General features: G+C 33.1%; 2 protein-coding genes across 3 annotated transcripts; one reads left to right on the top strand and one right to left on the bottom strand.

The window, feature by feature from the left end:
- The first annotated feature begins 22 nt into the window (after nucleotides 1-22).
- On the top strand, nucleotides 23-14,458 carry LOC131928390 (phosphatidylinositol-glycan-specific phospholipase D). Its single transcript, XM_059284405.1, has 25 exons — nucleotides 23-276; nucleotides 736-791; nucleotides 1,673-1,751; nucleotides 4,308-4,405; nucleotides 4,899-5,009; nucleotides 5,187-5,235; nucleotides 5,345-5,405; nucleotides 6,296-6,403; nucleotides 6,810-6,837; nucleotides 6,975-7,114; nucleotides 7,258-7,471; nucleotides 7,782-7,891; nucleotides 8,131-8,246; nucleotides 8,647-8,732; nucleotides 8,853-8,957; nucleotides 9,129-9,197; nucleotides 9,411-9,561; nucleotides 9,819-9,868; nucleotides 10,424-10,524; nucleotides 10,803-10,999; nucleotides 11,404-11,546; nucleotides 11,883-11,970; nucleotides 12,978-13,087; nucleotides 13,580-13,657; nucleotides 13,772-14,458. Exons 1-25 carry the CDS (start codon nucleotides 150-152, stop codon nucleotides 13,847-13,849), a joined length of 2,553 nt encoding a protein of 850 aa, XP_059140388.1. The 5' UTR covers nucleotides 23-149; the 3' UTR covers nucleotides 13,850-14,458.
- A 198-nt stretch (nucleotides 14,459-14,656) lies between these two features.
- On the bottom strand, nucleotides 14,657-20,303 carry LOC131928395 (bifunctional polynucleotide phosphatase/kinase). Of its 2 annotated transcripts, XM_059284416.1 has the most exons (9): nucleotides 20,289-20,303; nucleotides 19,331-19,606; nucleotides 18,058-18,239; nucleotides 16,901-16,990; nucleotides 16,428-16,548; nucleotides 16,142-16,272; nucleotides 15,625-15,756; nucleotides 15,189-15,291; nucleotides 14,657-14,990 (listed from the first exon to the last, which is right to left on the bottom strand). In XM_059284416.1, exons 2-9 carry the CDS (start codon nucleotides 19,569-19,571, stop codon nucleotides 14,746-14,748), a joined length of 1,245 nt encoding a protein of 414 aa, XP_059140399.1. In that variant the 5' UTR covers nucleotides 19,572-19,606; nucleotides 20,289-20,303; the 3' UTR covers nucleotides 14,657-14,745. The 2 variants fall into 2 exon arrangements, with proteins under 2 accessions (XP_059140399.1, XP_059140398.1); XM_059284415.1 differs by lacking the exon at nucleotides 20,289-20,303 and having other exon boundaries at nucleotides 19,331-19,687.
- Nucleotides 20,304-20,358: the final 55 nt, after the last annotated feature.

Raw genomic sequence — 20,358 nt, forward strand, 5'->3', positions numbered from 1 at the left:
TGTGTATTCAGGTGTATTTTAGAGCTAGAGCTAAGATCTAAATCTATAAGAAACTAGTCTAGATCTAGATTCTATCTACTTTATTAAAATAAAATTAATTTAAACGAATAAACGCTTTAATATCTAGATTCTAGATCTAGTTTTTAAATATGGCTTTAGTTAAGAAACATAGATCTAGAGCGTTTCATTTCTTAATCAACATTTTCGTTGTAATGAGTTCGTTGTTTTTAAAAGACGCGAGTGAAGCTTGTGGGGGCGTCACACACATTGAAATAAGTAAGTAGAGTATATTATGTTTACTTAGTACTTAGTAGGCCTAACATTTTTTTTAACCTTGATCTAATCTAATCTAGATTATTGTATAGATTATTTATAATTTATTAGTTATAGATTATTACTTGCTCTAGCTTGTGCTAGTCTAGAAAAGTAGGAGAGCTCAGACTGTCCCCCATAACAGGGGTTGGGGGGGGGGAGTTTGTTTAATTAAAGTATACTAAAGTAGGGTTGGGGTAAAATATTCAATTTTATGTGGACCTCATAAATGGACAGTGTTTCTTCCAGACTTTTTTCTCGGGGGGGGGGGGGGGGGGCACTTGAAATTTTCGGGGAGGGGGGGTAGACATTCTTCGGGGGGGGGGGGGCTGAGAGATGCCTGGAAGAAACTCTGTAAATGGATCTCCAAAAACTACAATTAATAACAGGGAGAATACCCTTTTACATTGTCTATCATTTCAGGTTACAGAGCACTTGATAGCTACATTGATGCTTACAACAGTACAGTTTACAATGCAGTAAGTAATGCTGGCTTTGATACTATTATAATTATAGTATGATTACTTTACCAGACCAATCTTATGCTTTACTGTACTAGATTGTCTCTTAACCTAATCTAACACTACTCAGGTCACTGAAACAGGTGAATTCTTATTCACCTGCACTACGGTTTGTCAGGTTTGAAAGGGTACTTTACTTTTTGATTACTACTAGACTTTTGTCGGTTGTAGCTACTTTTTACCAAAACATTGTTTTTCTTACCAAACTGTTTGAGATCATTTATTCTATCACTTTATAACAAGCAAAAAAAACAAACAATTATGACACATTGATTTGAACTATACAATAGCCTTGCAAGACATAAGGAAAATTTATTTCATGTGAAATCAATTTTTAAAAACAATGAAAGGTTTACCATATTCAGGTCGGGTGTCACCCGGTGCGGCACTTAATGGTGTCACCCCCCAGAGGCGTAGCGACCCTTCTCGGGGACAAACTTTCAAGTTTTCGATTTGCATCCCCCCCCCTCAAACTTTTGATTTGCACCCCACCCCTCCCTCAAGTTTTCGATTTGCACCCCCCCCCCCCTCAAACTTTTGATTTGCACCCCCCTCAAGTTTTTTCTCTATATTTTGCTATTTTTTGCCTTGGTGTCACCCCCCTAAATGGTGTCATCCGGTGCGGTCCGCACCCCCGCCCCCCCCCCTCGCTACGCCCATGACCTTAGGTTATCTTAATGTTTATAATAGAATATTGGAATAGGGTAACAGTACTTAAAACATTTATCAAACAGACTTTTACAAAGGTTATATCACTTTACATTTGTGGATATTTTGTGCTATATTTTTATAATTTTATCCCTGGAAAATGTTTTCTCTCTCATTATATTCTGTTTCAGATCCTTAAACAAAATCAAGATGCGCTTGAGGCAGGAAATGTATTTCCTGATGCATTTTATCCAAATTTATGTTTTAATGGTAAGTGGAACAGGTGAAATGTGTTTATTTTTAAAAAAGATACAAGTGCATATCATTTATTGTACTTGTATCTTAATAAAAAAAAAAGATAACAGAATTTTCTATAGTTAAAATTTTTAAAAACATTCTTATTCATTAAATCTCAAAGAGCTAGAAGGCTATTACTTTTCATGATATTTCTATAAGTATGGGCTACCTCTGAAATTATGTTTGCTTAACTCTTTACAGTCCTATGATGCACCTGAGATTTTTCTTGCATGGTGCAGTTCTATGACTCCAAAAATGCTGGTTCTGTCTAGACCACGGGTTCCCAACCTGGGGGTCGCGACCCCCCTGGGGGTCGCCAAGGGCTTTCTGGGGGGTCGCCAACTGGTATACTAATCTAAGTAATGAGAAACAAAACATAAATATTTAGAAGAATATCTGCAGTTCTGCTTTACTAACATCACTGGAATTCAAATAGAGAAGAAGCAAAGCGTAGGCCTACTGTGCAAAGTTGTTCTCAGTCACGAGTTTATAAAACCTTCAAAACTAAAACGTCATTTGAGACGAGTCATTCGGAACACACCAAAAAAGATATCGTGTTCTTTCGTCTGCATGAAGCTAGTTGCAAACGTACGTCAGAGACTTGATCGAACAGGAAGTTTTCACCAAGGAAATACAGCATTAGCGCAAGCATCAAATGAAGTTGCGATAGAAAATGCCAAGCAAAAAAAAAAACCACACACAATAGAAGAAAATCTCATCAAACGCTGCATGTTGAAGATGGTGAAGTTAATTCTTGGGGATTCCAGTGCAGTAAAGATGCAACAAATATATCTGCCTAATAATACTACTCAGCGGCTTGTAGCCGACGTGTCCGTAGATATTAAATAACAAATTTTTAATGAAATCAAGCGTTCACCATTGTTTGCTTTTCAAGTTGATACATCAATAGACGTGAGTTCGTGTTCGCAGTTGCTGGTCTTTGTCTATATTCATTCAGATGATAGCAAAGAAGAGTTGCTATTTTGTGAAATAGCATGGAGAAAATAAATACATTTTTTTTTAAAACTGGAAGATTAAAGTTGGTTAAAACGGCTGGTGGGGTTTGTACTGATGGAGCGCTATCCAGGTTTAGGTAAAAATCGGGCATTCAGAAAACAGAAAAGATTTAGCTCACTAGCCACTGCATGATTTACCAGTACGCCCTAGTCATCAAGACTCCATTGCAAGTAACACTCGTACATTATATTTAATCTGGAGCAAAGACATTAGTATAGATCACGAGGTTCTGCTTTTCTACACTACAGTACGCTGGCTGTCAAACGAAGTGTTGTGAATCGTGTTTTTGAATTGAAATCTGAAATCAAATTGTTATTGGAAGTGCAAAGGCAACAAGACCTTTTGGTATACTTAAAACGACATAGAGTGGTTGGAGAGAGTATCATACCTAGCAGATATATTCGAACATCAACGTAAGCTTAACCTGAAGCTTCAGGGAAAATGAACGAGGATTATTACTTTCCATAATAATCTCGGGGCATTTTATCAAAGCTGCAAAATTGGCGAAGAAAATAAATCTTGGAAATGTTGTACATTTGAGAAACTCTGCAGTATGGTAGATGAACCTGATTGTGAGATAATTAAAATTTTGAAAGAAGCGATTTCTGGGCATCTTGAATCTCTTGAAAACGAACTGCGGCGCTATTTCTCTGAGCTGAAAGAAGAAGAATCTGCATACCCATTCTCTACTTCCCTTGATGTTGCCAGCATTCCCGATGAATTACAAGGTGAATTCTTTGATTTGCAGAATGATTCCACCTAAGATGAAAAACTGCTCACACAATTTTGGTGTATTATTCACCATTCATACCCAAACGTAAAATTGATCGACTTTTCGAGAATAGCCTTTCAACACTATTCTTTGATTAAAAACAAAATTAAGAAGTAAATTGAATGTTGATAATGACATAGGTTGGCGTTAACAAAAACTTAACAGTGAATGTTTAGTAAATAGCATGCAATTTTACACATCGTATTGAAACAGTTATCAAGAGTAGTTCATATTGAAAGTCTTCTAGAAAATCTTATTTTAGTGCTTATTAATTTCCATACTAAATTCGGCTTTTTTAATTTTATGGGGGTCGCGGGTCACTAACTATTTATAAAAGGGGGTCGCCACTCGAAAAGGTTGGGAACCACTGGTCTAGACCATTCTTTTCACTATTATGTTAATTTCATGATAATTAAAGTAATGCACACACAAATCTGCATCCATTTTGCTCTGTGAATTACATTTTGTCTTAATTTTTAAATGTGCATGAACTTTTTAATTTATTAATTATTCTGAGCAACAAGTTTTAAAAAGTGTGTTATTCCCCTTTGCTTGGCCATACACAAGAAAAAAACATTTAGAGCACAGACTGTAAAGTGTTAAAAGTTTTGCTGGTATTTTATTTTGTAGAGATTAAATCTAATACCACTGTTTATAAAAATTTAAGTTTTACAGCATGTTGTTCTTACATTTATAAAAATTTTCTAATGAAGCTACCACATCTGTTAAAATTCCTTCAGGTCAATTTCATGATGTTGCTGAAGACGCACACTGGACTCCATTTCTCAATGCCAGTATTAACTACATTCATAGAAATTACCCCAAGCCATGGAATGAGGTCAGGAGTCGTCTGTTATGCTCCACTTTTTTTTGTTTTCAGCAAATAGCTGATAGTATATTCTTTTGTACTGTTTTCTGGAACTACATTTTTTAAACTAAATAACCTATAATTAGTAATATCACAAAGAATATAAATTAGTATGAAAGCTGTGAATAGACTGACCTACAAACCTAAATTTTAATGTCTATTTGGTCTCTATTTGATAATCTCAATTCAGTACATGTTGTTAATATCTGAACTCTATATTTTCTTATAATTTTTTTCCAATGACCTAAACTTCACCTTTTATAAAATTCAATCCAATTTAAATCAGTTTATTACTAGATTATTCTAGTTTAGTAAATGACTCTTTTAAAAAATATGGAGCCTCATAAGCTGGGCTTTACCTTGACTAGTCAAGACAATTCAATTGAAAATTTTAGATGTATAACTGTTTATTTTTTTCAAACAGGTTTTGTTATTTTGTGTTTTATACATTGTTTTTCTGTAGCAAAGTTTGAAACTGGTAACTTTTATTATGGGAGTTGTCTCCCATCAAGTTGCAGATGTCAGCTGGCATTCCCTTGGTTTGGATCAAGGATTCTTGCAGGCTATGGCAGGGGTTAGCAGCAATCTTCTTTGTTACAAATTAAATATTCCGCGCATAAAGTAATGGAGTAAACTTTACAATTTATGTTAGGGGCTAGAAAGATTCTATTTTTTTTTGCACCTCAGGTATTTCACTTGTTTGTTATTTGTCAATAATGACACATTTTAAATCTACTTTCATTACATCCAGACAAACTATCATGGTGATTTCCCTTCAGCTCATTCAGATGGAGATCTAGGTAAAAACTTCCTTTTGTTGCTGTTTATAAAATGAAATGCTTTATTATACTGAATGTTGCCTTCAGTTAAAAAAAAAGCATCAACATGATTTCATTTCTATATCTGTAGGTGGAGATGTCTTAAACTTGTTTCAATTGAACCTCAACTACAGTAATTTTACAGGAGAGTGGTATGTATTTGTGGGAAATGTTTTTACTAATTTTTAAAAAAAAAAATGATAACATACATAGTAATTTCTATTGAGAAAAACCCTAATGGCCAGATCTAATTGCATGTTTATTTAATGTAACTTTAGTTGAGATTGTTTTGTTGTTCAAAGTTCTTTATTCCTTGAATTTATGCATATTTTAATGTTAAAACCCCTAATTGTTCTGTTTTTACTGTTCATAATTTTTTCCTGTTTGTGCCCAAGATACATGGGGCAGATAAGATAGAGTTAATGTGTTTCAATGACCTCTGCATACAAGGGGATACTGTGGTCAGTACTATGCCCAGCCGCCTTAGGTTCCCTAACATGAGTCAGGTACCCTAACATGATTCAGATACCCTAACATGATTCAGATACCCTAACATGAGTCAGGTACCCTAACATGATTCAGGTACCCTAACATGAGTCAGGTACCCTAACATGACTCAGGTACCCTAACATGAGTCAGATACCCTAACATGAGTCAGATACCCTAACATGAGTCAGATACCCTAACATGATTCAGGTACCCTAACATGAGTCAGATACCCTAACATGAGTCAGATACCCTAACATGACTCAGGTACCCTAACATGAGTCAGATACCCTAACATGAGTCAGATACCCTAACATGAGTCAGATACCCTAACATGAGTCAGATATCCTAACATGAGTCAGGTACCCTCACAGCTGGATAGACTCAGGGAAGTCCTTCAGCTGGATCTCTGGATTATAACCAGAGACTTTTGGGTTAGCAGTCATTAGCTCCTCTATTTGACCATGGCGTACCCAATTTTTACTGTTACTACCTTTTAATTTATTGTTTATTTTGCCAATCTTAGTATAATTATTGATAACCTGAAATCTATTAGGTATGTACCTGTTAATGACTTGTTGGGAATCTTTAAAGACTATTACGGCAAAGAGGTCATAAATGAAACTGTGGTGGTTACTTGCACACAAATAATGTTTTTGGCCAGGTAAGCTTGGAATGCTATTTTCACAACCTTTCACTTAGGTCACTCTGTCTGTGAGTTTGTTTTTTAGTTTGAATGTGTATTATTTACATTTTAAAAAAAACCTTAAAATAACGTTGTTGTTACGTCTGGGCTTTATTCAATGCAAAAACAATCAGAGAAAATGTTCATTACTTTATTTGTTCTTGTCTTTACACATTACACAGCAGTCCTCGTCCCTAGCTGCTGCTAACTAAAAGCCCCTTACAATCGTTCACTCCAGCTTTTATACCCGCACTTGACCTTGGGATAACAATACCTAAACACCCTGGGGTTAACTCAACTCACACACCTCTCCCCTACCATCTGGACTATTCTAGCCTATTCTAATCTGTTTCAATTTTTACCATTTTTAAATCTTGTATTACAGATTGGCAGAAAGACTGGTTGTAAAAGAGGTAAAGTTTGTCATTCTCATAGCAGTTGATTAAACATGATAGTGCTACTATATTTAATTTAGTAGTTATTCATCAACTATTAACAGCTTTTTTGTAGCTAGCTCTCCCTGAGTTTTCTTTTTGCTTCTTTTCTGAAGTACTATCCAATCATAGCCAAAAAAAGTCCATTTTTGAGGAATGAACTGTACAACTATTATCTTGGAGGAATAGAAGATATGGCTGCTTGGACTCAGAGAATATGGAAACATATCACTTATGTTCTTGAAAATGGATACAAGTTAGTAGCCCATTGAAATTTTCTGTATAGATATAGATGATTTTTACAAGTAAATAATTATTAATTATCATATACCCATGTATATTGTAAAAGTATATTGCAGTTACATTTTTAAAAAAAATGTGCTGGTATTTTTTTTTTAGGAACTGTGATATGAATCATAGCCCATTGCTTATCAGATGTAATCAAACTGCTAACACTAACATACAAGGGGAGAAAAGAACAACCTCATTCAGAGGATCAGTAATTAAGAAAATGTATGATAACCTACTAGCCTCTACAAGTTTCAGTTTTAAGGATATAATTGTTGAGTATAAACATGGCGGCGTTTACTTGAGACCATCTTCAAGTTTGCAGGTTTGTTTAAGTTCATGATATATTTTTAAAAGTTCTATTTGTAATTTTGAATTGTTGTATTAAAATAAAATTTTAAATCTCATACTTAAGGTTCAAGGTTAAATATGAATACATTTTCAGAAGCCAATGTATGCCTTATTACTATCATCAAAAGTTTTCAGTTTAAAGTTTATAGAAAAAGATAACATTTTCCTAGATTTATTTTGTTCAGTTAGATTTAGCTTTGGCCTACCAATCATTAAAGATAGTACTTTTCCGAAATGATACCAAAAAGAAACACTAATCATAAGTTGGTTTTCTTTTTTTGTAGGAAAAAATATCGAGTCTTAATACAAAGAACACAGAGAGAAAAAAATCCAGTTTTGTTGAATTTCCTAATGCAATACTTACAATAGCTGCAAACTATTCCAAACTAGGAAGGTTAGGATTTGTCTTTTATAAAAGTAAAATGATTACTTTTTATAATATTTTTATAACATTCAGTTCTCATAAATCTATAGTCCCTATAAATCATACATGCTTCTAACTTGATAAAATCAATGCTATACATGAATTCAAAATTTGCAATAGTTATAAAATTTTATGTCCATATAACTGCTTATGATTTATTTATTTCCTAAACTGTTGACACAACTTAAAAAACTGCTGTTACTTTTTAGTTCCTATGCTGTTGCTGATCTAAACAAAGATGGGAACGATGATGTTGTGATTGGCTGTCCAGGATGCATAGATCCTGACACAAAGAAGAAAACAGGGATAGTATTTATTTTATATGGTCAGTATCAGAAGATTAATTGAATTTATAAAATAGCTATCAGTACATTATCAGGGAAACAACAATATTCATTTCCCCTTCCCCCCTCCCCCCCCTCTTTCTTCTGTGTTAACTGCATTTACTACATTCTACATAAACTGTTAAATTATTCAAAATTAAATTAAAATCTGTTGTTTAGAAAAAAAAAATGTGTAGTTTTTTTTTGCACAGAAAGAAGATTATTGTTAACTTAGCTAGACTTTACCTTAGGTATCAATTTGTGTAAAAGAAATAAAAATTGAGTATATTTTAAAATATAGCTCTTTGTGCTTAAAAATAACATTAAACTTTCTATTTAATTTATTTTAGGTCATATATACAAGGCAATAAATGCCAATTCCTGTTATCCCCCTTATTTCAGGAACTGATCAAGGGTTAAATCTATCAACAACTGATATTACAAAAGCTGCCCATTTTAAAATAATAGGCCCACTGGATACAACCAATGTAAGTATTTGACTTTAAGCAACTTTTAAATCTTGTTTGTATGTTTGTTTAACTTTTAGTTTGCAAACAAGTAGATTTATTTTTCAGTTTAAGACTTTAAAGGTTTTTTTTTTTGTTCAGTCAGAATTTGGTCAGTCCCTTGCCATTTTTGACCTTGACAAGGATGGGAATCTGGAGATAGCTGTTGGTGCTCCCAGTTTTGGGTCAGAAAGCCTAACATACCTGGTAAGTTAACATGTAGAGTTGTGATGGATTGGGTGTTAGAATTACCTACATGTAGAATATGATTTTTCATATGGAAGATATTTGCTGGTGTGTACAATTGTTTAATATATTTTTTTCTTGTTGATTGTTTGGTTGGATGGTAAATTTAACAACACATATATTGTTTTCAAGGGCAGAGTTTACTTGTACTCTTCAGCCAGTGAAGGAAGTTTTCTACTTAGAGGTACAGTTGATTGTCAGGTAGGCAGAATATAATTGATGAAATAAATATTATTCATGTTGTTATGTTGCCTTCATTAAAGGCATTTTCAATAAAATTATCTTATATCAATAATAATAATTATTATGTTAAACAAAGAGTATTAATAAAAGTAAAAAAAATATTCTTACTTGGACAATTAAAATGTTTTTTTTTCAGTTACTTTTTTAATTATATTTTGGTTTCCTTTGCAGGACAAATATTGCACTTTAGGAGCAACACTTAAATCTGCAGATATAAATTCTGATCATTATAGTGACCTCATTGTGGGCTCACATTATGCCCCTTGTGGTGGCGTGCAGAGAGGAATGGTGGGATTTGTTCAAGCTGACAACAAGTATGCAGGTACTATTTTAAATTTTTAAAAAAAGACACAGCATAAAAATTTAGCAATAAAATTTTTATGCTGTGTCTTTTTTTTAAAAACTTCAGACTTTGTTTATACATTGCTATTTATATCAAATGCATGATAAATTTATAGGATAAGCCATGGGGTTAAAAAATAGTAATTCACCCATGTAGGTTATCATTTTTCCTCTATTAATGTCTTATTATTTATAATGTTTAGTCATTTAATAATATAATTTCAATACCACTTTCAGGCAAAACTAACCTGGCATTAAGTCCTGAAAATATTTTATGTGGTAAACAGGTAAGTCAGACTACTGTTAATTTACTTTACATTTTTTCTCTGATGTTTTTAGCGCAATTTCCATACGGACCATTGCGATTATTAACTCGTTCTGGATGGATGTGTGTCCGATGTGTGTCCGCAGCTTTAAGTCGTATCTCCTCCTCAACGAAGCAATATCGAGGACTAGTTCCAAAAGCAAATATGTTAAGCAAGTTCCGAGGATGATTGTGGGCCAAAAAAATTCCCGGAATTCCTTCCTGGATTTCCCGGAAAAGCCAAAAAACATCGAAAAAAAGCAGTTTTTGGCCCATATCTCGGCAACCAGACCACTTGGCGACTTGAAACATTTACCAATCGATTTCTGCCATAATTTAGAACAATATTGCCAAAGAAAGTTTTCAAAAATATCCTTTCGTTTGGTCACAAAAAATTAATTAAGGAAATTGCGCTTAAATTGTCACTATTAACTTGTTTTGTCTATTATTAATACTATACCATGGAAAAAATTATGGGTCCTTTCCAAATTTTAATTTGTATTATGATTTCCTACTTTAATTGTAACTTTTTGTCTAGGATTTTGGTTGGTTTGGTTACAGTGTAGCTGCTAAAAACGTGCCCAATACAAATGTAACCATGTTAGCAACAGGAGAGCCAGGAATTAGGAAATGTGCCAGGTAAAGAAAAAGAATATTGTCTAAAAAATAAATTTACTACAGTGATAGGCATGACATTTTGCTTTTTTCAAATATTAAATTTTCAGAGTGTCATTTCAACTTTAAAAAATAAGTAAACTCATTTTAAAAAATAATTATTTCTTTGTTGGTATTTTAATTATGTAATGAGCAATTGTTTGGTTTTACAGAAGTTAAAATTCTGCTAATGAACATGTGTAATATAATTTTAAAACAAAAAATTTGCTTTACAGTACACGCCTTTTTTTTTTCTCAACCAGATCAAATTGTTCATTGGATCCAACAGATGTTCAGGCTGTAGGACAAACCCGTCTGAATAGCCTAGTGGATGGGAAACTCATGCCAGGGGCAGTGATAGTTGGGGTCCAACAGTTTCAGATGATGGGTGGTCAGGTAGAGATTGGTCACCCCTTTGACAAGACTTCCCAGATTCTTGCTGTGACTGCTCTTGGACAAGGTGAATGATTTTGGAAAAAAAACAATTTATATAAATGATTATTCAGTATTATGAAGAAATTCAAAAAGGTTGAATAACAAACAGTTTTACGGATGATTGAAGATACCAATGTCCAATAATAGACTCTTCCAAAAATAGTTGTGTTAGGTTGTTAGTAGTATTGTTTCTCAACTAATTTGATGGTTAGAAATAAGTCTTAGGACTAGGGTTGGGGGTATGGGATAGCAAGCTGACATTAGCAACCTGTGTGATTTTAAACTACAAGTAACCTAACACCCTTTTTTAAAAAGATTCTATTATTGGACACTTGTAATAAAAATCCCCCATTTTTACTTGGATTTAATGGTTGTGAATCTTGCTTGATATTGTTGTATTCTAAGCATATTTTTCTATTTAATTTCTAGAGGTCACTGGTCACCTAGCTGACTTTGACCTTGACATTCACCAAGCAGGAAGTGTACTCCTCTTCAACTGGTCTGACCCCAGCCAACCAATCACATACTTTAAAGGGGACAGAAAGTTTGGAAACTTTGGTGCCCAACTCAAGGTAAATCAGAGCCTTGCAATACTCTATGTTATAATAATTTCAGAATACAAATCAGTAGCGTAGCGAGGGGGGCACATATGTACCCGGGCGCCGACCTTAGGGGGCGCCAAAATGGGTTGGAAAAAGGCTGAGGGGGTGCAAATCGAAATCTTGAGGAGGGGGTGCAAATCGAAAGTTTGAAGGGGGGGGGGTGCAAATTGAAATCTTGAGGGGGTTGCAAATCAAAAAGTTTGGCACCGGGAAGGGTCGCTACGCCTCTGATACAATGTTAGTTCATTGATTCCATTCATTAAAAGAAGTGATTCATTTTACTGTGAAATATGAAACAATATTTAGTTCACAGATTTAAATAGAGATGGAATTGATGACCTTATAATCAGTGCTCCTGTAAGGACAGAGGACATCACTGAGGAGCTTGAAGGAGGTTTGTGAGAGCTGATTATTCTTGCATTCAGGTTGAAATAACTTTGTACTTATCTATACCTAGTGGTCATTGCTTAGGGTGTCACATGAGCTTTTAAACTTTATTTTTTGAGATCAACTTAAAACAGTTTAAAACTGGGGTTGTTAAACCAAGTTCCATAACCAAAGTAACTCAATGACCTAGAAAATTCTGTTTTTAAAAAGAAATGAACGGCTACTATGCTTAAATTATTCCTTTGTAAAGCTATGTTCACTTTTCTCTCCATTCCCTTGTCATGAGCTCAGACATATCTCACATAATTGTCATCTGCTGTAGTTTGTTCTTTTTAAATATAATTGGATAAATACATAAAAAATAAGGAAACAAAGGTGGCTGGGCATAGTGCTTAGCATATTACCCCTTCATACCCGAGGTCATTGTAACAGATGAACTCTACTTCATCTGCCCCATGTGTCTTGGGCATAAACAGGAAAAGATGATGACACAGCAGATGGAAAGTACAACTAACACTAAACAATCATATATATAGCCTGATTAGTATCATTTTAGACATTGCAAGATGAAAACTAATTAAAGTATATATTGTTGAAATGGTCATGCAACTTTGTAACTAAACAAAAATACGGCTTGGTATAACTATCAAGGTGGTGGTTTTTTTAAAAAGTTGGTTAAAAAACATCTTACATGGCTAATTGTTATGTGTATTGTTCCATTTCACTACCCACACCTAACTTAAGTCTAATTCTAACCTCAGCCTTATCTTTTTAAATACACTTAAATGTATCTAGCTATTTATGTCAAGCAATGATAAAAAAAATGTCATTATATAATTGCTCATGTAAGTCTTTCATGGTTGCCAAAATAAATTTCTCAGTTTGTTAGCAACTCTTGCATGGCTTAACTTTTCAGTTTCAAATTAATAAAATATTCAGTTAATATTAAATAATCACTATACAAGGATTATATTATTTTAAGTGACTGACTGGTTATTTTTATACCTCTTTTAGCTCAACAGGGTCAAGTCTTTGTGTATATGGGTGGACCAAATTTCCCAAAAGGTGATGCCACATCCAAATGTGATGATAGGTTTATGCTAGACCCATGTCCAGGATACAAGGTGGTCTTTCTTTTAATTATTTTTACAATTTAGCATTTGTTGTTTTATGGACATATACTTTTTTGTTTACAATTTATTTAATGGAGTGCAAAATCATGTTAACTTAATGACATTACTAAGGGCGGATGGGCAAGAGGGGGAGAATCTACCTTTTTTTTCTTCTCATAATAGCAAATACAGGGAATTAGTCGTGGATACAAAAAATAAAGCTGCTGTCATCTGTGCAGCCCAATTTATGGCAGGATTAAGTTCATCCCCTCTGAATTATTTTTCTGGTTTAATAGAGCTCTTCATTGTTGAAATAACTCTTATTTTCTCAATAGACTATTTATTAACAACCTGTACATTTTAAAAAAAATGCATTTTGACCTATTCTTTTAGTTGAAATGATTTTAACTCAATAATCCATCATACTTTCTTTTTGCTTAAACAACAGACTTTAGAGCTAAATCAGTATTTTAAAATAAAAATAAAAAACTCTGCTATTGACAGGCAACCAAGGTACTGGAATTTGAAGAGGATAAAGCCAGGTTTGGTTCCAGGATGGCTGTAGTTAAAACCAAACTTAAGGTGACTAATACTTCATTTCTACTGCTTGTGCATTGAAACAGAAGGGAATATAATACTACTCAATTATAAGAATGTTGATGTAAACTTTAAAAAAACTTTTTTCCCCTGATTTAGGTCCAGCTACTTGTCACAGCTGAGCACAGCTCAAAAGGTGGCAGACTGTCAGGAGCTATTGGCGTTTTTAATTTTTAAATTATTTAGAAAATAATTTTTAATCAAACAATTAAACCATTTAAAAAGTGTTTTAAAAAGTGTAAGAACTAGTTATTAAAAAAAGGCCTTGTAAAAAAAAAATTTCACCTTTAATTTCTTGTTAGATTTACATAAAAAATTATTTTCCTTTAACTATACAAGTGCAAACCATTTGTCTCAATTTCTACTAAAAGCACTTCTTGTTAAAATGAATTTTTAAATGTATTTTACTGGTGTAAAAGTAATAATTTGTTTTCATGTATCACTACATTGATGTTTTTGGAGTCCATTTTGTACTGCTCCAAAGACTTGGAGGAGAAGATGAGCAAGTCCTTAACTATTTTGTTACAAAAATGTATTGTGCAATTCTGATGTTTTTAATGCTATAGTTTTACTACCTAATTAAATGACAGTGAAGATGTAACATAGTCAGTAAAATGTGATACTGGTAATTTTAATTTTTCTATTTTCATTACCTACTTAATAAGATGACCTCTTCCTATAAAGTGTTTTATATATTTATGAATATATTTGTTGATTTAGATATTTACATTCCATTGTTTAAACTGTTAATAATTTATAAGTATTCATTTATAATTTATAACTAATTTGTGCTAATTTTGTTAATAAAAATTCTTAAATATCAAAACGTATATTAACTGTATGTAATTTATCATAGTAGAGTATTCCATTTATAAGGTTAAGAAACTTCATAAAGGGTTAAGCAAATTAAAAGCTTTGGGTATGACAGTTTTCATTTAACTTAAGAGCTATTTTAGAATCTGATTGATTTAAACAAAGTCAAAACAAGTTTAAAAAATTTTTTTATTATAAATAAAATGACTACAAAAATGTACAGTAATTTCTAACATGGTCTAAGTATACAATATAAAACACTATACAGTCCATTTTCTAAATAACTGTTCATCAGTCTTAGAGTCAAACTCTGGCTGAAACTGGACTTTGATAACTTCAGAGAAACCTTCAGAGGTTGTGGGCTCCTCAAAGTTCTTTTTAAATACATTGTAGCCTACATCAGGGATTCTTCTGACTTGGCCATTCGTTAAAGTTTGGCGATAAAGGTTGAGGTGGTGAGAGAGTTCATTTGGAGTCTGTAGCCAGAGACAACGACAGGGAACTCCTTTGAACAGAAAAAAAGCAATCAAGGGTTAACATAGCTCTGATGGGTACCTGACTTGTGTTAGGGAAACCACAACAGCTGAACTCTATCTGCCCAATGTGTCATGGGCAATAACAAAATAAGATAATCATAACTTAAGTTTTCTTGTCAATCCACTTAAAATAAAATAACTTATAAGTTTTCAATCTTTTGACTTACCCTTTTCCTTAGCCAGATTGATAAACTTGGCTCTACCATCTACTGAAGGGTTTGTATTATCAGAGACAACGCTCTTTCCTTTTTCCAAAGCTTCTTTTGCCATCTATAGAAACCAAAATCAGTAGTCAAACGTTCACATAGTTTTTCAACAAATATCAGTATTAAGGATAAAGGAAAGGGGGTCATTGATAAAGAATAAATTACACTCAGGTGGGGTTAAGAAATGTGCTAATTAATAATATTATGCATGTATATCTTATGAATACAAAGCACAAAAAGCATGTAAATTTGTATTAGAATTCTGTTTATTTTTGGAATAGGATGAAACTATGTGAAAAAATTTATGGAAGGGATCTAGCTTGATGGGGTGGGGTAAAAATCCTGCTAAAATTTTAAGATCATTTAATAAGGAAACTTTTAAAAAAACATTTTTTACCTTGACACATTTTTCCATTGTGCCTAGGGTGTCTCTGTTTACTGTGGTGTAGCCATGAGGCACTAAATAACGTTTTGAAAATGTGCTTTTACCAGATGCTGGCTGCCCTACCATCACAATCAATTCTTGCTTCTGGGGAAGAAGAAAAATTTGTTACGTGGGCTTTGGTATCTTATATGAGAGTCCTCAAAGCAAAAACATGTGTATTTGTTTAAAATATTATGCGGATCTTATGGTTAATCCAATGACTCTAATATAGTCCAACATAGAATTACAAAAATCTTACATGATTAAGTCAGTGAAGATCGAATAAATTATGATAAAAGGAAGTAAATTAGTAAGCAATAATTTAAAAAAACATGGCATATTACAGTAGTTTAATTTTTAAAAATAAAAAAAAAAACTTACAGCTAGCCTTTAGTATATTTGTGGGTTATAAATTCTAGCTAATTCATTGGGTTTTTTTTAGCTGTCATGTGACACTGGTTTTAACCTAATAATCACAGTTTGAACCTACTTTACTCGCATATGTGGTCTTGTCATGTACAGCTGGTGGGTTGGATGACAGAAACTTATTTGGATCCAGGGATCCCCATTGAAATGGAACATGCTTTTCTCCTAAGAAAAATTCTTCGGGTGTTGCAAATTCTGAAATTTTTTTTTGGAGGCTATAACATCAGTAGAAGAACATAAACCACAACAATTTTCAAAGTAATTGATGAAAAAATTATAAAGTTTCAAATATAAATGCCTCAGAAAATGGTCTTTTATATAATCAGGTGAATGATTAATAAATAACTCACTAATGCCAATGTTGGCAGCAAACATTCTGTCACTACAAGAAAAATCTTTGGGCTTGTCTTTGGCCCAGCCTTTCTTTCTGCCAGCAGCATCTCCTACATATATGCTCTGGTTCTTCTTGACCTAGGACCCAAATTAAAATTTATTAATAAATTAGTGAAGAAAAAAAAACATGCAGAAATATTTCCAGGGATTAGAAAAGTATTTATTTAAAGAATCAGTAGTTAGTTAACAAGAAAGTATAAATTTATATTAAATTCACAATTATTAACCTACATTTATCTAGTTAAAAGTGCCTTCTTAAGTAATTTAGTTTAAGGTTAAGTAAGGCCAATAAAAAGTGCTTCTATCAGAATTATTTTTTGTGAAGTTAGTAATTGTTTAAAATATATCTGAAGAAATACGTCTAATAATAAATTGTTATAAAGATATAATTATTATAATTGATTGATAGTAAAAACATTAATTATTATACCTTTACGCCCTTGTTACATTTTTCTTCAAAATAATCCCACATAGACGTACTTGGCTTTCTGTACTGGTTGTTTCCGGTACTTGCAAATACCTAGAAATAACATTATATAAATATATTTTAAAAATAAACAATGCTGAAATATATGCCACATTGATTTTAAATTATAAACGTTTATGGGACATCACACAGCCTTCAAGGGCGCAATTATAGTTATGTAAGTAAGAGGAAGGCGGGGTGTGTGGGGGGGGGGGGGGGGGGAGTGTTGTAACTACCGTCATAGAAGAAATTGTGGATAAAGACAACAATAATAATCAATATTCACAAATCTTTTGTGGTGTTGATAGTATGGGGCTCACTTATTTAATATTTATAATGTACTTTTCTTTGACGGAAAAATTAGGCATAGGTGTGGCCAGTCAAGAATTAATGGGGAGGCCACACTCATAACAATTTCGCATTTTTGATAATGGTGTCCATCCTTAAATTAATGCCCCAATAAATGGCAAATGGCGTATCTTGGTGCAGACAGTGTAGTGTATATGTGTATTATTGGGTAAAGAAATGTGTCTATTTCGTATTGCATTGTCATATTTAAAAAAATAGATAAAGAGGAGTAACTTTATATTATAATTATGTTTTCCGCTTTCCATACCACCACTGCACCGCTTTCAGAAATTATGCTACTTTTAACTAATATTAATATTATTATTAAGCCTTAAGGGTAGCTTGAAGAACATCTATGAGCTAGGACGATAAACCCAGTTGAATTAGCAACTTAACGTTTTCAAACGTAAAAAATAACAATTATTAGCAGAGCATATTCTCCAATCTACAAGTAGATCTACGTCAAATTGTCAAGTAGATCTAGATCTAGATTCTAGATCTAGAATCTAGATCTAGATCTAGTTATTTCTTGATCTAGATTCTAGGTCCTACTGCTCTATCAGTACCATCAAGACTATTTATTTTAATTTTGGCAAACATTTTATGTAACATTCTTGAATTAATACTTTAATACAAATCAATATCAAGCACTGATTAAACATAATTAAACCGCGGATTCTGGCAGGCCTACATTTGTTTGATCAAGGCGCTACCCTAATAATGACGTCACTAAAACCAGATATATGCTACCCTTACGTCAAACAAAGACCTACTAGAACGGGGATTCCCAGTTGTTTGAGGATATCTTCTATTTTGTCTTTGAAGCCTTCCGGTGTAACCTTCAGTTTTTCTATCCCTCCTTGGTTGGTGAAAAAAACGATCCGATGCCCATCTTTGTCAAGGGCTTTTAATTTTTCTGTCACAGAAGGATCCCAGAAAGTCCAGTCTTTAGGACCTGCAGATGGTGGTTAAGATTTTTGTAATACGCAGGAATGCGTGTTCGAGCTGCGCGCACATTTTAGTTTTGCTAACAGACAATTTTAGACCAGTTTCACATAGATCTAGCTTTATTTGCGGTGAGATACAGAATACTAATAACTTTCTTCTTGTTAATTATGTACAATAATTAAAAAAAGAATAAGTTTACATTGGAGATTGTGACTAAAAAGACCTTGATATATCATGTGTGAACTAAATTATTACATGACACATCGCAACTGAAAAAAAAACAACAACTCAATAGACGATGCGTGGGGCCGAAAGAGGAGGTTTCGTTTGACTTGTAACGAGGTATTTTGATTTTAATGAAGTTTTCAATAACAAGAAGATCTAGATTACATTTTCATATTATCGTGCTTCGCGGCATGTAAACGATTAAAGAAGATGGCACGTTTTCTGGCGGAAATAATAAAAGGGGGCGTTCTGATTAAAGAGCGTCAAATGACGTACATAATTTAAATAGTGATAGCCTCCCATATTGCATAAAACAACACGTGACCTATTTTTAAAAAGTTTAAAAGAAATCCATTAATTTAGAAAATAAAATTGATCAATAAGTATCAAGAATTTTAATTGAATTTTTGTTTGTTTAAAAATCTAGTTCTTTGAAGTAGCCTAGCTGCTTTTATAATGTAGGCTGATCTCCACATCCCTTTTATTTTATAGTATGTTTGGAAATTCCGCACGTGATAATTAAAAAGTACCTATGCCTTTATCTACATTCATAAATAAAGTTACTTCAACCCAACTACTACTAATCCAGCTAGGGCACTACCAACAAAATAATCCTAAGGTGTAAAATCAACCAAAATGTTTCACAAAATATAAACTCTAACACAAATCACTAGAAAATAAATATTAGAATTTAAAAAAATCCACATAGGAAATTACATTCATTTTTAATACTTGCCCCCCCCCCCCCCCAATTACGACAATTAGGGCCTATTTATTAAAAATTAAATAAGAGTATGCCTACCAAATCAAGTTATGATTTTAAACTACCGGTAACAAAATATAAGAAAAAAATATTTAAAATTATTAAAGTACCTGTGGCAAATTTGCGTCCGCTTGCTGTTTTTATTATTGTAAAATCTATATCAAAACTTGCTACTTTTGATCTTCCTTCTAGGCTATCCGAAGTCAACGTTATTAATAAAGGGCACACCCCTTTACTATCCGTACCCACATTCGACCAGTGCAGCCCATCACAAAGATCTGTTTCACCGCGTAACTTTTTAGCTTTAACTTCAGAATCAGTTACAGCCTTTCTTTTAGGTCGGGACGACATGTTGCTGTGAATCCTTCTTAATCTTTTCCGCTACTCTAGCACGAAACGGTTTATATACTAAATTTCAGTACTTCAAAAAGCTAGAAATAGACATGGAATGGCCCTGGCAAGTCCAAACAAGCAATTATATGACGTCATATGTAAACAAGGTTACCTCCGCGAAGCTAGGCCTAACATTGAGGGCAACCCCATGATTACGTCGATTGGTGACCTCTTTTAGTGCGCCATCTGGTGTTAAAGAGAAAACCTCCGCTTTTTCTCTAGCCTATCGGTTCTCCCACCCCCCATCGCTATACGTATACCTATATATTGATTTATACTATTCTTTATAACTCTAAGATAAATAACATTGGTGGTAGGTTTACAAGATTTACAAATGATGTTTATCCAAAAGCGTTTTTGAGTAGCTTTATTGTAAAGAACGCGTTACACACAACGCCTACTTTATTCCATTAAAACTTATACACACGTTAAGTAAAATTAAAAATGCATTTCATCATCGGAAACACATTTGTAAAAGATTATGGAAGTTTAATAATATAATATAGTATAATTTTTCTGAATAAGTGCACTAAAAAAACGAGTGTGCTGTTTGAAATAATTTGCGCACTTTGTTCTTATACGTGGGATGATGAAATAATTATAGTATTTTCAAAAAGAAAATATTCTAAATTTAAAGACTAAATAACGATTGTAAACAAATATTAGTATTATTACTTTTTAAAATCAAAATGCATTTTAAAAAGTTTTCGAAATTGTTAAATTGTCGGTCAATCGCGCGTCCTTA

Source organism: Physella acuta, unplaced genomic scaffold (assembly GCF_028476545.2).
Source record: "Physella acuta isolate Inbredline_101_S28 unplaced genomic scaffold, ASM2847654v3 ptg001496l, whole genome shotgun sequence".
NCBI lineage: Eukaryota > Metazoa > Mollusca > Gastropoda > Physidae > Physella > Physella acuta.

What these genes read in the sequence shown, in the direction of transcription:
- LOC131928390 (XM_059284405.1), top strand. Translation starts at nt 150, where the DNA reads ATGGCTTTAGTTAAGAAACATAGATCTAGAGCGTTTCATTTCTTAATC. An exon ending in AACTATTCCAAACTAGGAAG is followed by an intron (nt 7,892 to 8,130) that starts GTTAGGATTTGT and finishes GTTACTTTTTAG; the next exon opens with TTCCTATGCTGTTGCTGATC. An exon ending in AGCTGACAACAAGTATGCAG is followed by an intron (nt 9,562 to 9,818) that starts GTACTATTTTAA and finishes TACCACTTTCAG; the next exon opens with GCAAAACTAACCTGGCATTA.
- LOC131928395 (XM_059284416.1), bottom strand. Translation starts at nt 19,571, where the DNA reads ATGTCGTCCCGACCTAAAAGAAAGGCTGTAACTGATTCTGAAGTTAAA. An exon ending in AACTGGGAATCCCCGTTCTA is followed by an intron (nt 16,991 to 18,057) that starts GTAGGTCTTTGT and finishes TGTTATTTCTAG; the next exon opens with GTATTTGCAAGTACCGGAAA. An exon ending in TGCTGCCAACATTGGCATTA is followed by an intron (nt 16,273 to 16,427) that starts GTGAGTTATTTA and finishes AAAAAATTTCAG; the next exon opens with AATTTGCAACACCCGAAGAA.